Source organism: Eschrichtius robustus, chromosome 5 (genome assembly GCF_028021215.1).
Source record: "Eschrichtius robustus isolate mEscRob2 chromosome 5, mEscRob2.pri, whole genome shotgun sequence".
Classification (NCBI taxonomy): Eukaryota; Metazoa; Chordata; class Mammalia; order Artiodactyla; family Eschrichtiidae; genus Eschrichtius; species Eschrichtius robustus.
In genome coordinates, this window is record NC_090828.1 from 140,681,559 (window position 1) to 140,695,989 (window position 14,431).

Below are 14,431 nucleotides of genomic sequence, written 5' to 3' on the forward strand. Positions count from 1 at the left end.
TTTAAAGTCATATGGAAGTTACTATCATGATCTTGTCCCTTCTCCCAAGGCTGCAGGTGACCTAGACTCCTGGCCTGGTTTGTGCACTTGAGTGAGGAGAGAAAGTACCTTGCCCAAGCCAGGGCTCATAGGGAGGGTCACAGTAAATGAAGGAACACAAACAGGTTTCATTAGTTTTATTTCTGTAACCTTTAAATCATACCTCACAAATTAGATTTTGTCACAACTGGATTTAGCAGAAGCAGAGAAATCAAGCTTCACTATTTTCTGAAACACTGACACAAAAAGGGGAAAGGAACGAATGACTTAGAAAAGGTTTTCATAAAAAAAACCAGAAAAATCCCTAAACAAAAGCTAAATAATCATTAAGTTTAATTCTAATTGGTAATGGGTTTTATCACAATTAGCTGGTAATTAAGGTTCTTGCTTAAGTTCACAAATCTTTCCCTAAAAGTTACGGATCCTTTGTTAAAGGATAAATGGATGAACTCAGCAGCACTTCATAACATAGCTAGCTGTTGGAACATTCCATAGAAAAATGGAAAATAATTTTGTAAGAACATGATGGCAACCATCAGCAGCCAAATTCTCAGACTCTCCAATTACCAAAAGTATATACAATTTTAGTGTAGAAAAATAAGTCAATTTTATAAAATTAAGCTTTTAGATTGAAAACACCCCCTTTAACAGGCACAGAGATACTGAAAAATAGTTCCTAAAGATCTCACTAAATAGTTTATGGAAAGAAAAACATGCCCTTATAGTTCTTAAATGCAGTCAGTACTGGGACTCTTCAAAAACAGGTGATGATACACATGCCCTCAGCTGCTGGCCAGGGACTGGTGGATAGGTGGCTGAAAGCAGCGAACGTGTTCCACGGGCGTGCTCTCTCCATCGCCCGACTTCAAGTACTTGTCCAAGATAGTGATTATCTCATCATTCAGAATCTGGAACTTGCGAATTCTCTCCACCATCTTCTTCAAAGGCTACAACAGTTAAAATTAGGATGTTTTACTAATAACTAACAGTTATACATTTATTCTTCATGTGTCAAAATGTCAGGATTTTCATATTTTCTCAGAAAAATTATAGCAAACTATTGACACGTACCATCTCATTAATGTAACTAGTAGACCGCTGAATATATTTTGCAACATTTCTCTGTTGGTTTCATGCTACTAACTGTAGGTTCATTTGTAAAACTTAACAGACCTATTTATTCAACAAACAGGTATTAAGAACCTATAGGACACCTCCTAAAAGCCAGGAATGTAAAGATGAAGATAATATGGTCAATGGGGAAAGACCAGTAAACCTAGTATAACACAAGTTTTAAAAATTTCCAGTTATTGTGGACAGGATGCTTTGACAGACCTTCATGCTATAATAGAACCGGATAAAAAAACCACAAGCACTGCTGGTTCTGTCTATGCAGGAAGTAAAGCAAAAGCCAAGACCTCCTCAGGGATAGATGCCACCAGCAGCAGTGGGATGAGGAGAGAGCCTGGGCAGTAAGCAAGGTGGACTACACCTGGAGACTCTCCACGAAGCCTGGACCTCTCATTAGGCTAAAGTGGTCCCAAGTTGGTAATAATTCTGGGAGATGAACAGTAAATGAAAATCCTAGGAGAAAACCCTATCAAACAAGAGCTGCCAAATAAATAAAATCCAACACACAGGGACTTCCCTGGTGGTCCAGTGGTAAAGAATCTGCCTTCCAATGCAAGGGACACTGGTTTGATCCCTGGTCAAGGGACTAAGATCCCACATGCCACGGGGCAACTAAGCCTGCACGCCACAACTACAGAGCCCACGCACCTCAACTAGAGAGTCTGCATACCTCAAACTACAGAGCCCACGCACTCTGGACCCTGCGCGCCACAACTAGAGAGAGAAAACCCACATGCCACAACTAGAGAGAAACCTGCGCGCCGCAACGAAGAGCCTGTGTGCCGCGATGAGAGATCCCACGTGCTGCAAAGAAGATCCTGCGTGCCGCAACTAAGACCTGATGCAGCCAAAAAGAAAAAAAAAAAGTCCAACGCAGTGGAACATTTCAGAGTTTTAGATACCCCTCGAGGCCTCAGATACTAGAACTAAAAAATAAAGAACATAAGATACATGAAATGTGTAAAGGAATAAAAATTGGAAAAAATTCCATGAAGAAGATAAAATTATCAATTACTACCAAGATTTGAAGAAGAATCAAGTCAACATGTTAAATATAAACTAATGACTTTCGAAAGTAAAAGCACAGCAGGTCAGACTGAGCTGAAGTGAGTTAGTTAAATGAAGACAGTACTCTGGGTACAGCCCAGAAAGCCAAGGAAGAGGAAATGGACACCTCAGTTCTCCAGCTGTAAGGAACTGAATTGAGCCAACCACCTGAATGAGTCTGGAAGCAGATCCATGACCAGAGGCTCCAGAAGGGAGCACAGCCCTACAGGCACACTGATAGTGGCCTTGTGAAACTGTAAATGGAAGACCCAGCTGAACTGTGCTGTACCCGACTTCTGACCTAGAAAACTGTGAGATATTAAGTGGAGACCAGATAAGTCCGTCTAACACATATCTAACTGAAGTCCCAAAATGGAAGAAAAACTAAAATATTTGAAAAGATAATGGCAGAGTATTTTCTGGAATTCAGTTACAAAGAATCCATAAAACACAAAAAGATCTTTAAAAAAGCCTCAAACACACTTTAACTACAGTGAAGGGAGCCAGAAGACTTGAAGGGTATGCCAATAATCTGAAAATGCAGATCTTACAAGGCTCTATAATTTGAAGTAGGTCTACATACCTTGAAAATAGAAGGAAAATGGAACCATTAGTATTTCAGTACCAGACTCCTTTACTTACTAATTCTATTTAGATTCATTTGGGGAGTGAAAAGAAAGCTTCAGTTGTCCTGGCATGAGAAACATTCCCAGAAAAACGACTTATAGTAACTAGAAAGTATCTTTTTTTTGTGAAACTTCCACATACCACGTTTTTGATAATTTCATCTTTGCCATCATGTTTTTGGACTTTGAGTAGATGGTAGCAAAAATCCAGTACAGCAAAGCGCCGCTGTTGCCCAAGAAGCACAATGATCATACAGCCAGCCCAGTGGAGCCCGTCGCCAAAACACTGCCTGGGGACAAGAAGCGGTAGGTAGGATGAGTGATCAGACTCCAGCGACCAGACCACCTGCGCGCCCCGCCTGGAATGCTGAGCAGAGAGGTGTGTCCCTGGTAAACACCTCTTTGGGGTTCCTCTGGCAAACTGTGGCTCCTCCATGAAGAATGAGTTCATGAAGTTGCGGCCCTCCTATCTTAGCAAAATGCACACCTGACTTGCACATGTTTCCATGAGTTCAGACAACTCCAGAAGCCCAGCCCTGAGGCACTTGCTGGGCACTTGAGCAGCTTTATAGCAGCTCAGCAACTTGGGGGTCCATTTCCAGAGGAAGGTGGTCCCCTGTGTTAGCCCAGCGCCAGGCTCTCTCCCCCACCCCGCCCCGAGCACACGCGCTTACTCGACTGTGAACTCGTGTGTCCCCACAGGAATGCAGTAGACAAACTGCATGGCGCTCCACAGCCTGTGAAACTCGACACAGTCGTCCACGTGCATGACCCCGTTGCTGGGCAGGGGCCCCCGCCAGATGGGGTCGTCCAGAAAGGCCCGGATCCGAGCCAGGATGACTTCAAACATGGACAGGCCACAGCAGAGGCGCTCCTTCGTCAGCAAGTCCCCCTCTCTTGCTATTGCAATTTGCTGTAGGAAGGACAAAACGTCACGGGCATGGCAGGAGGCTGGAGTGCCGAAACTAAAGTACTCCGGTTTTGTTTTTGACTCACTGGAAACTATCCCAGCTTGCAGAAGAGGGTTTTTAGAAATAAGCATCAACAAAATAAATATGTCGGCTATTACCCGTATGTCTTACCACACTAAATGTATTTCAGAGTTGAGAACTGTCGAGTACAGCTGTTCTTAACAGGGAGTGATTTGTCTCCAGAGGACATCGGTCAATGTGTGGAGACATTTTTGGTTGTCACAGCTTGGGGTGGGTCTAGTGGCATCTAGTGGGTAGAGGCCAGGGATCCTGCTAAATGTCCTACAATTCATAGGACAGTCCCCACAACACAGAATTATCTCGTCCAAAATGGCGACAGTGCTGAGGTTGAGAGACTCTGATGTAGCTGGCCTAAGTTCGCGGAACTCCTCCCTGCCTTCTCTTCTTAAAAACCTATGAGAAAGCCTTCTTCGTGAAGGGATGGACGACAAAAAGAGCGATGTTTTCTGTGTCTGTCTCACGTGCCAGGTGACGTTCTACGTCCCTTCCACGTGTTAGCTCATTCAAACTTCCTGGCCACCCTGTGACAAGGTCCTGTTACGAGCCCCACTTGAGACACTGGGGCCTGAGCGGCTGAGTGGGCTTGTTCCCCCTCACGACGCTTCAGGGCTGCGTCTCACCCAGAACCCCTGCTCTCAAGCCCCAGCCCCGCCAGTGGCCTGACGTGGGGGGCCCAGCTCACAGCAGTGACAGCGGCCCCAACATGCGTTACCTGAGGGGTTCCCAGTCTTTCGATGAGAGGAACAAGATGCAGTGGGGCGTACTTTGATTCTAGTCTTTTCATTTTGGCATCAAGTCTCTCTCCCTCTGCAGTGGAAAAAAATATTTTACACTCTGTTCCTTTGTATGAATAATAACTGCACAAGTTTAATTTTGTCAAAACAAACAAAAACCAACCAAATGAAAAATGTTTAACATTATACATGTAGGTTCTCTTTGAAAAATCTTTTATGGAACTGGCTCATTTGCTATTTTAACTCAGAGAATTGATTTTCTGTTCAATATTCACTTTTAAAAACTTATTGAAAAATCCAAATGTAATCAAAAACAGAGCACAGTACAATGAATCCTCTGTGCCCATCTGCTGCAACAATCATGAGATGGGCACTCTTGTTTCATAGATACCCAACACCCCTGCTTCCGTGCTATTCTGAAGCACATCCAAGACACAGCATTTCAGCCCTAAATACTTCCGTTATTTGACACTCATTTAACTACATTATGTTACCAACTACCCCAGGTTATGACTGAACAGGCACGAAACTCAAACAAAGCTGGCCTGTAACTAACGAGAACTCCCTGGCCACACAGACATGCATCCCTGCCCTGGTCAGAGGACTGGCTCACCTTTCACGTGGACTCTCGGTAAGATGTTCTGGAAAGGGGCTGCGTGCAGCAGGTCGCATACTTCTTCTAAAGACTAGAGCAAAGAAAACGAAGGCTGCGTTAGGAAGCTTATCTCACAGCAAAAATGGACCAAGAAATCAGGCGCTGAAAACAAGGCACGTCGTTGGCATTTAGTGTAAATTAAACACTGCAAACAGCACTGCCCAACAGGAGTCTCTGGGATGACGGAAATGTCCCCTAGCTGTGCTCTTAAGGTAGTTACCAGCCACATGTGGCAATTACGTACTTGGAATGTGGCTGAGGAACTGAATTTTCATTTTTACTTACTTTTGACTAATTTAAACAGAGACATGAGTAAACCCAGCACTGAACGTGGCCTTCGTATTTTACAGTTTTGCAGCCCTCCGTGCAGAGATAGGAAGGAGGTGCTTCCTGTGTAAACAGTGCAGAAGGCAGAAGGAAGGGGCAGTGTCAGCGATTCCCCACAGAGCCCAAAACAAGATTCTGAGCAGTCGCTCCGAACCTGTTGTTGGATCACCAACTCCTTTAAATAGGCAATAAAACCCCACGCTACACAAGACCTCCAGAACAATGCAATGCAGGGAGAAAGTTTACTTCCAATGTCACAGGGGTTGCAGAACTCCTAAAAGCCCAGCATGAACCCAAAGATGGGCAAGAACAGGGCGCCCTTCCTGAGTCTGAGGACCCGTAAACAAGGGAAAGCTCCTTAGACCGCGGTGCGTTCACCTCAGGGCAAAAAGGCGGAAGACGAGAACGGGCTCTCATGCCTCCTACTCTACACCCATCCTGAAACGTTAATAAAAAAAATTGTTAAAGAAATGGTTATCAGAGAGTCAAAACATACTGACTGATGAGAGTTTCCCTTCTGAGGATCTCCCCAAAGATGAAAGCAAGGCTAAGACCAAGAGGAGGAAGAGAAGGCTTTCTGTACCCATCAAGTGAGGGTCCCATCGTCACCTAACGTAAGCCCGGTGCAGCAGCTAATCAGCCACCCCTGCTCCTCCAGAACCCCCCAGAGGGAGGCTGACCTCCACCCCGTCTCCTGCGCCCAAGTCCAGCAACAACACGAGTTCTTCACGCAGCATACACGTGACGGGAGCCCCTCTAGGCCAGTGCACACAGGACCTGGTCCCCAGGCCCCCTGCACTAGGAGAAGGAGGCGTGGGGGCCGAAAGAGGACATGCTTAAAGAAGGAAGGCGTCAGACGGCGACGGCACAGCATGCAAACACAGCATGGGGGCAATGTCCGTGGAGTGCCACGCAGCTAAGAGAGGCTGAGGAACGTCACCACTTACTGATGCGGGGTGATCTCCAAAATATATTTACTGTCAAGTGAAAAAAAGCCAAGTGGAGACGGGAGATCAGCCCATCTGCACCGAGAGGGTTGGAGGGCATCTGGAAGGTGACTAACTGCAAGAAAGTGGCCGGGCCAATGGATGGGGGGTGGGAGACTTTGATGAGGGAAGAGAGCTGCTGGGTGCAACGGCTGGGGCAGAGCCACACAGATGGAGGGCTCTATAGGTGGTAAAAGCACCTGCCTGCTGGCAACACCACTTTTAGAGGGACCACTTGGCTATCAGTGCAGCTTCCAGGTGTGAATGACAATGAACTCAAATTTCTGCACCCAAACCAAGCCAGAGAAAGAGGGAGAATGGCTATAAAATCCAGTATTAAAAACAAACAAGCAGGGCTTCCCTGGGGGCACAGTGGTTAAGAATCCGCCTGCCAATGCAGGGGACACAGGTTTGAGCCCTGGTCCAGGAAGATCCCACGTGCCGCGGAGCAATCAAGTCTGTGCGCCACAACTACTGAGCCAGCGCAATGAGAAGCCCGCGCACCGCAACGAAGAGTAGCCCCCGCTCCCTGCAACTAGAGAAAGCCCATGCGCAGCAACGGAGACCCAACGCAGCCAAAAATAAATTAAATAAAATAAGTAAATTTATTTAAAAAAAAAACAAAAAAACAAGCAATCTAAAACTATTCTGAAACAAAAAGTTCAGTGAACACACACACATATAAGCTAAAAAGAACTACATCACCAAAAATTTCAGGTTGGGCTTAAAGAGCAGAATTTAAAGAACGAAACGAAAACACCCTTCTTCAGAAAGGTAGACGTATCTATCCAATGCAGAGTTTCAGAGTAAGATCAACACTGTTGGTTACTGAACCAAATCTTGGTGCCAGCTGGGGCCACCAATACCCTGGGGGCCTCACTACAGGCTCAGTGCCCCCTGCAGCTGGGTGACGGTTACCCCACTTTTCTAATGTGGCAATTTGAAGAACACATCTACGCTTAACATCTCCATTTATATTAATGGGAGTCCATACAAATGCCAAACACAGTTTATTACCACTTTCCTTGGAGACACCAAAACAACCACCAAGGAGAGATCAGTGTCTGGAATCTGGGTTTGATGAGATGGAGTGAGAAGAGCCATGCATCTTTCACCTTACAGAGTCCCACCCTGGTACTGGAAAACACCACCCCTTATTTCCAAAAGGACAAATGCAAGACCACAAAATTCCAGTCTGGGGCAGGGCCTGGGAGCAGATTTGCCCAACACAAAGAGTGCGGCTTCTTGCCACTGCCATAAGGTGCACTGACAGGTGAGGGGGGGAAGGAGGAAGCAAAGGGTGACGGTGCACAGAGGGCAGGAGGGGGTGGGGACAGAGATTCCTGCAGGTAGAGCCACCGTGTCCAGGGGCCACTCATGGGCCACGGAATCTGCAGTGAAAAGAAAATGGCACTCAACTGAGTTGTAGGTGACCTTTTATTGTTTCAGAAACATCCATCCACTCATAAGCCAAAGTTTGCTTTAAGATCAACTGATTTAATGTCTTTCCTAGATGCCCAGCACTGTGCTTGTCACTCAGGGGAGCCCAGTACAGGGTGTAAACTTGAGACCCAGGCCCTGGTCTCAGAAGGGAAGAGACACCGGGCATCTGTGTCACCTGGGCGCTGAGGCCCAGCACTCACCTGGCTCCTGAGACCTGGAAGGTCCAGCCACTGTTGAGGCTGGTCCCCAAGAACTGCAGGGGGCCATCCAGAGTGCTGGGCGCCTGGGAAGGGTGGGGGGGTTGGTGCTTTGAGAGTGCTGGATGCCTCAGAAGGGCTGCACTGGTGTCCAGGGATAGACAACAGGAATTACTGAAGGGTCTGGGCAGGTAAGGATCACATCAGTTCCAGATTTCTCTTTCCCTAAGTTTCTAACACAGGATCACACTCCTTCCAGAAGCCAACAAATGTCCAAGTGTTCCCTTTATGTGTGTGTTTCAGGAAAAGTCACTCATGAAGGGAATTTTCCTATATTAAATCTTTAAAATTCATGATGAGTGATTACTATTTAAAGGAATTTTCCCTAACTTATCTGGTTGTTAAAAATTCACATGTAAATACACATGAAAGATAAAAGATTCAGTTCTCCCTCAGCTGTTCCTGGAGTGAGGCCGCCCTGGACACCAGCTCTTCAGGGAGCCGCCCGCCGGCCCTGCACCACCATTCCTGCTGCAGGGGAGGCGGGCTGGGCCGAGTCACAGCTAGTGGGACAGTGAGGGCCTGGGAGGTGCCCATCTCTGGCACCACATGGAAAGGGTCTCCGGGGAGCAGAGTAGCAGAGGGGAAGCCAGAAGATGCGGGTCCTGACCAGAGGCTGTACCCTGTAACCGACCTTGGACTCCCTGACACGAGAGCCAACATATTTTCTTTTTTGTGTACCTGGGTGTAAGAGGGCCAGTCCAGTGGCTCAGCCCCTACAGGCCTGGCAGTCTGACTGCCACGCCCTGCACAGTGTACGGGCACCCCAGCCCCGGTCACTGCAAAACACGACCTTGCCTCTGCCAAGCTGCCAGGGCCCTGGAGACAAGAGACTGCCTTTAAGAAGTAACAGAGAAAAGATCTCCCCAGACGGAGCCAGAAATGCAAAACGATTCCCATCGAAATGCCAATATGCTTTTTCAATGCACTTGGCAAGCCGATTCTAACACTTTCAGAGCAGAGCAAAGATCCACAAAGAGGGAGCATGTGCTTGAAGAAGAAAAAGGTTAGGAGCACGTCCTGTCAGGTGTCAAGACTTAAGTTAGAGCTACTATGAGTAAGACAACGTTTTAGAGGCCACGGACAGACACGCAGACTGGTGGAATGAGGAAGAAAGCCAAGAAACAGACCAGCACATCCACAAAAAGCTGAAGGATGACAGAGTGACACTGCTGACCAGCAAAGAAAGGAGTCTTCCTTCGGCCACTGGAGGAGGGACAACTGGTTACCCCACAGAGGACAAAAGAACTTCATCCACATCTCACTACACACAAACACCAACTCCACAAGGAGTATAAACTGAAGAGAAGCAACACCTAAAACCCTTAGAAGAAAATATGAAAGAATATCTTTATGACCCCTAGGTAGGAAAGGACTTCTTTGAAGAGATTCAAAAAGTGCTAACCATTAGAAAAAAAAAAAAAAAGAGAGAGCCTACATTCAAATTCAGAGTATCAGTTCACCAAACATCACCACTGTTAGAGTGGAAAGACAAGCCAAAAACAGGGGGAGGTATTTGCATTTAAGTGTAACATACAGAAGATGCACAAATTGTAGTAAAATGGACAAAAGATACAAACGGAGCATTTAACAGGACGGGAAGAGGCCAGCACCAGGGAAGATGCCCGGCTCTCTAGTCCTGAGGGAGAGGCAGAGTGAGGCCACGCAAGAGTCCATGCTACACTCACCAAGGCTCTCGGTGCAGAACTGTCAGTTGACATGGTCTACAGGGGACAGAGGGAGAGGCTAAATGACACCACCAGGAGGCAATCAGTGGAGAAGGTGGGTGTCCCATGTGTGCTTTCCTAGTGTGGTGGGCTCCCAGTGTTTGCTTTATTATGCTGTCCACTGCAGTAGGCATGGGGCACATGCAACTATTTAAATGTAAAAAAAAATTCAGCAAAATTTAAAAATCAGTTCTTCACACGTAGCCACATTTCGAGGGCTCCACAGCCGCAGCTATGGAACTTTCCATCATACACAATTCCCCTGGGCAGCAGTGCTTTTACCTTATGTGTATATCACATATGTTAATTTAGATGCAGCAAATACTATATAAGACATTCTTAAATGATGAACTGCATTGCATTTTTGTTTTCCAGTTGTAGGGGACAAATTCAAATTAAAGTCTAAAACAGTCATGAGAAAAGAACGGTGCTTTACGATACTTGCTCCCCTTCCGCCACTAAATAACCCCACTGAATCAAGCATCTAAAGCTCGGCCTGTTCCATCACCCATGGGGAGGCGGGCTTGGCGGGACGCGGGGAGGGGCAGGGCAGGGCACTCACCAGGCTCTGCTCTATGAGCAGGCAGAAGAGGATGGCGTTGCCTACCTCCCGTAGGTTCTGGAAGCACACCGTCTTCAGCTCCGCATACTCAACAATGTCCTTTAACTGGTGGTGGAAGAACTCCAGGATGCCTGTGGTGGCACAGAATGAGTGTGGGGCTGGGGGAGGCTGGAGGGGAGGGAGCCCCACAGGGAGCAGCCTGGGGTTCACGGCCGGGAGCACTGAGCATTCTCACACTGCCATTGTGCCCACAAGGATATGGCCGCACGTCTCCTGACCCCAGCACCTTCCCTGTACTGGTGGTTTGTCCACCACCTGAGTGCTGGGCCTCAGCTCCAAAGCCTCTTTCTCTGTCAACCCTGTCCAGGCATAGCTTGTTTTACTGCGCTTCGCAGATATTGTTTTTTTACAAATTGGAGATTTGTGGCAGCCCTGCGTCAAGCCAGTCTATAGGTGCCGTTTTCCCAATAGCGTCTCCTCACTTCATGTCTCTCTGTCACATTTTGGTAATTCTTGAAATATTTAAACTTTTTCATTATTATTGTGTTTGTTACGGTGATCTGGGATCAGTGATCTTTGATGTTACTATTGCAAAAAGATCACAACTTGCTAAAGGCTCAGATGACGGTTAGCATTTTTTAGCAATGAAGTGTTTTTAATTAAGATATGTATGTTTTATAAGGCATGGTGTCATTGCACACTTAATAGACTACAGTATAGTGTAAACATAACTTTATATGCACCAGGAAATAAAAAAAATTCATGTGGCTTGCTTTATGGCAATATTCACTTTATTGCGGTTATCTGGAACCAAACCTGCAATATCTCCAAGGTCTGCCTGCATCTTCAGAGGAGGCATCACGTCGCAATAAATGAGAAAGACCACATTGTCATCTCCAGCAGAGGTAGAAAAGGTATTTGGTAAAATTCAGTATCCCTTCACAGGCACAGAAGGGAATGTACGCAGTCTGATAAAGGACATCTACAAAAACCCTGTAGCTAGCTAGTGTCACACTCAGTGGTGAATCTGCACACCTTCTCCCAGAGCTCCAGAGCAAGACAACACATCTTCACCACTGTCCTGGAGGCCCTGGATGTTGTAATAAGGCAGGAAAAGACACAAGGCGTAAAGTCTGGAAAGAACTCAATCCATCCATTCAATGCTGATGCAGTCAAAAATCCCCAAGCTGACTCCAGAATTTACAGTCACGCAGAAGACCTAGAATAGCCACAACAACCCTGAGGAGAACAAAGTCAGAAACTTAAACGACTTGAAACCCCACATTCCGAGAGGTCAGGCCCTGAATGCCGTTCGGCAAGGACCCCACAGCCTTGCCTGCCTGGGAGGCCATCCTTTCCTCTCTGTGGTCCACCTGAGACGGGCACGAGAGCGCAGGGGCGCTCCCAGCAGCATGGCACTATCCACACGGTGGTGCCAGGCCAGCTGGGCGAGGACATTCAGAGAGCAGCCCTGAAGTCCACAGCTCTGTCCCAGACCAGCTTTGGATTTGGCCTAAATGGCCTGTCTCTGACATTTAAAATATCCACCTCTAGTCAGGATCTAAGCAACAGTTTTATTATCCCAATGTTACTCATCTGTTTTCTGAGATCCTCCGAAGCCAGGCCAGACCAAGAGCTATGTCCCTTCCCAGGGGCCAAATGGGTCATCTCACTGTCCCCTGAGACACCAATAGCCCTGGGCGGTGCCAGCAACATCCGGGGGCTCAGCCACACCAGCCGACTACCCATCAGAACAGTCTCTCATGGGTGACCCACGTGTGGGCCCAAGTCACTTAAGATAGTTGTCCAGCTTTTAAGAAAGTAGTAACGAATATAAGACAAAAGGCAGTTTTGCTAAGAGATGAGGGTTCCTGTAGTCCAATTTTATCACGAACGATGCTTTCTGAGATCACGAAGGCTGTTCACATGGAGAGCCCCAAATCCGCTCTGGTCAGGCCATGCAGGTCTGTCTGGCACCCCAAAGGGCACATCTGCCCGAAGGCCCTACGGTCAGCCAGCCAATGAGACAGGCTCTCATTAGAGTGAGGCTGCCAGGCAGAAAGACAGAAGGGCTGCGCTGTCAGGGGACGCAGCACCCCTGCACGGGGCTGCCTCTGAGGCCTCTGGGCAGTTGGACCTGGCAGTGGAGCTCCCTGCCCCTCCCTGGTCAGCGACCTTCAAGATCCTGGTGTTGTAGGAGAGCCAAGGTGCACAGGGCTCACAGCCCTGTCACTCCCCACCCAGCATGCCCACCGCAAACGGCAACTCCTACACACCCTCCTGCACACCTGCTCCTGGTTGAAAGGCTGGCTGGTTTTTTCTGCTGGAAACAATCAGGCTCTGGTTGGGCTCCCCACCTCCTCCCGCCTGGGGAAGGCAGATCTGATCCTTATCAGTAATTTCCGACTTGACTTCCCTTACTGGGGCCTATGGCTGACACCGTCCCTCCCGGTACACCCCAGGGAGACGCTGTGCTCACCAGGGGAGCCGTACTCGTGCCGCGGCAGCCGGCAGACCTTGGGCATCACCTCCATCAGCGTCTTCACGTACTGTAGGATTGTGCCTTGCAGCTGCGAGAGACGGGCTGTGTCAGCCGCCAGCCACACCGCCCCGCAGGCTGCGGGTGTGACGGGCACTTCTGAAAAGGAGTCTGTTAGTCAAATGCACGGTAACGACCAGGGACTTTGGCTGGAAAGGAAATCTCATGCGTGGAGACTGATGTGAGAGATGGAGTGGAAAGCCCCTCCCCACACAGGAATTGTGTGCAGAGTCCTTCCCCCCACCACCACCCCCCGCCCCAGGAAGGAAGCCCACCGAGGGAAACATACCAGGCTCTTGACCACCTTCAGCAGCTCTTCCATGACCACTGCAATGCCCTGGTAGCCGAGCAGCCGGCAGATGACCTGGAAGTGTGGAGGCCCCACAAAGTTCCGGTAGCTGCCGTAGATGCTTGAGTAGGCCAGGTTCAAAGCCTGGGGACAGAGAAGGCCAGCGCTTGATGGAAGTTGCCAGGGTTTTCAACATAGCCCCACGCACAGGTCAAGATGAAGAATCCATACGTAAAGTGCATTAGCACACAGCGCCCTCAGGTGGGGGCATCCAGAGAACCTGTTGGACTGCCCTTTATTGGTATCTATGTTTTCAACTTGAAGACATAAAAACAAGCTTGCTAAAACAGAAGGAAGAAAACAAAACCATTTGGTTCTTCAACATTTATTAAACTGCCAGTCCTACAGAAGACATTCTGAGGTCCTGGAATGAGAAATGAATGTATCTCAGAGCCTCACTGCTGCCCTCATGTTACTGCTCCCAGTCTCCTGTGGGAGACACCAAGGATAGACTCTGATGAGGCAGTGGGGTATGCAGGGAGTGGGGGACAGCAGCCCCTGCAGGGGGGGCAGGCGAGAAAGGTAGCCAGGGTGGTTTCTTGTCAGACGGGACCTCCAAGCTTGTCTAAGGACACAGACGTCTGCACACCTATCAGGGAGACTCCCAATGTAAGCATTCAGTGCTGTTTCCCTCTCAGCACTTCTTTAGCTGCACCCCGTAAATTCTGATATATTTGCATTTCATTTAGGTCAATGTCTTTTTAAAAAATTTCCCTCGAGACTTCCCCTTGCCCTAAGGATCATTTAGAAATGTGTTAATTTCTGATTTTCTTGTCATCTCTTTGTTACTGGTTTCTAGTTTGAGTTCACTGTGGTCAGATAACACACTCTATAATATTTCAGTTCTTTGAATTCTGTTGATGTTGTTTTATGGCCCTGGGTATGGCCTATCTTGGAGAATGCTCCAAGGGTACTTGAAAAGAATGTATGTTCTGCTGTTGTTGGATGAAGTGTTCTACACATGTCAATAACATCGTATTGGTTGATGGTGTTCATTCTTTTTTGTTGCTGATTTTC

General features: G+C 47.8%; 1 protein-coding gene across 2 annotated transcripts in view; it reads right to left on the reverse strand.

The window, feature by feature from the left end:
- Nucleotides 1-164: 164 nt before the first annotated feature.
- Nucleotides 165-14,431, reverse strand: part of CYFIP1 (cytoplasmic FMR1 interacting protein 1) — a 94,794-nt gene continuing 80,527 nt past the window's right edge. For both annotated transcript variants that reach the window (XM_068545367.1, XM_068545368.1), the window contains exons 24-31: nucleotides 13,355-13,498; nucleotides 13,006-13,096; nucleotides 10,527-10,657; nucleotides 5,183-5,255; nucleotides 4,548-4,642; nucleotides 3,518-3,756; nucleotides 2,986-3,133; nucleotides 165-986 (exon numbers count right to left, since the gene is read on the reverse strand). In XM_068545367.1, coding sequence (XP_068401468.1) covers nucleotides 822-986; nucleotides 2,986-3,133; nucleotides 3,518-3,756; nucleotides 4,548-4,642; nucleotides 5,183-5,255; nucleotides 10,527-10,657; nucleotides 13,006-13,096; nucleotides 13,355-13,498 — 1,086 coding nt within the window. In that variant the 3' untranslated portion in view covers nucleotides 165-821. The remainder of the gene's footprint in view (nucleotides 987-2,985; nucleotides 3,134-3,517; nucleotides 3,757-4,547; nucleotides 4,643-5,182; nucleotides 5,256-10,526; nucleotides 10,658-13,005; nucleotides 13,097-13,354; nucleotides 13,499-14,431) is intronic.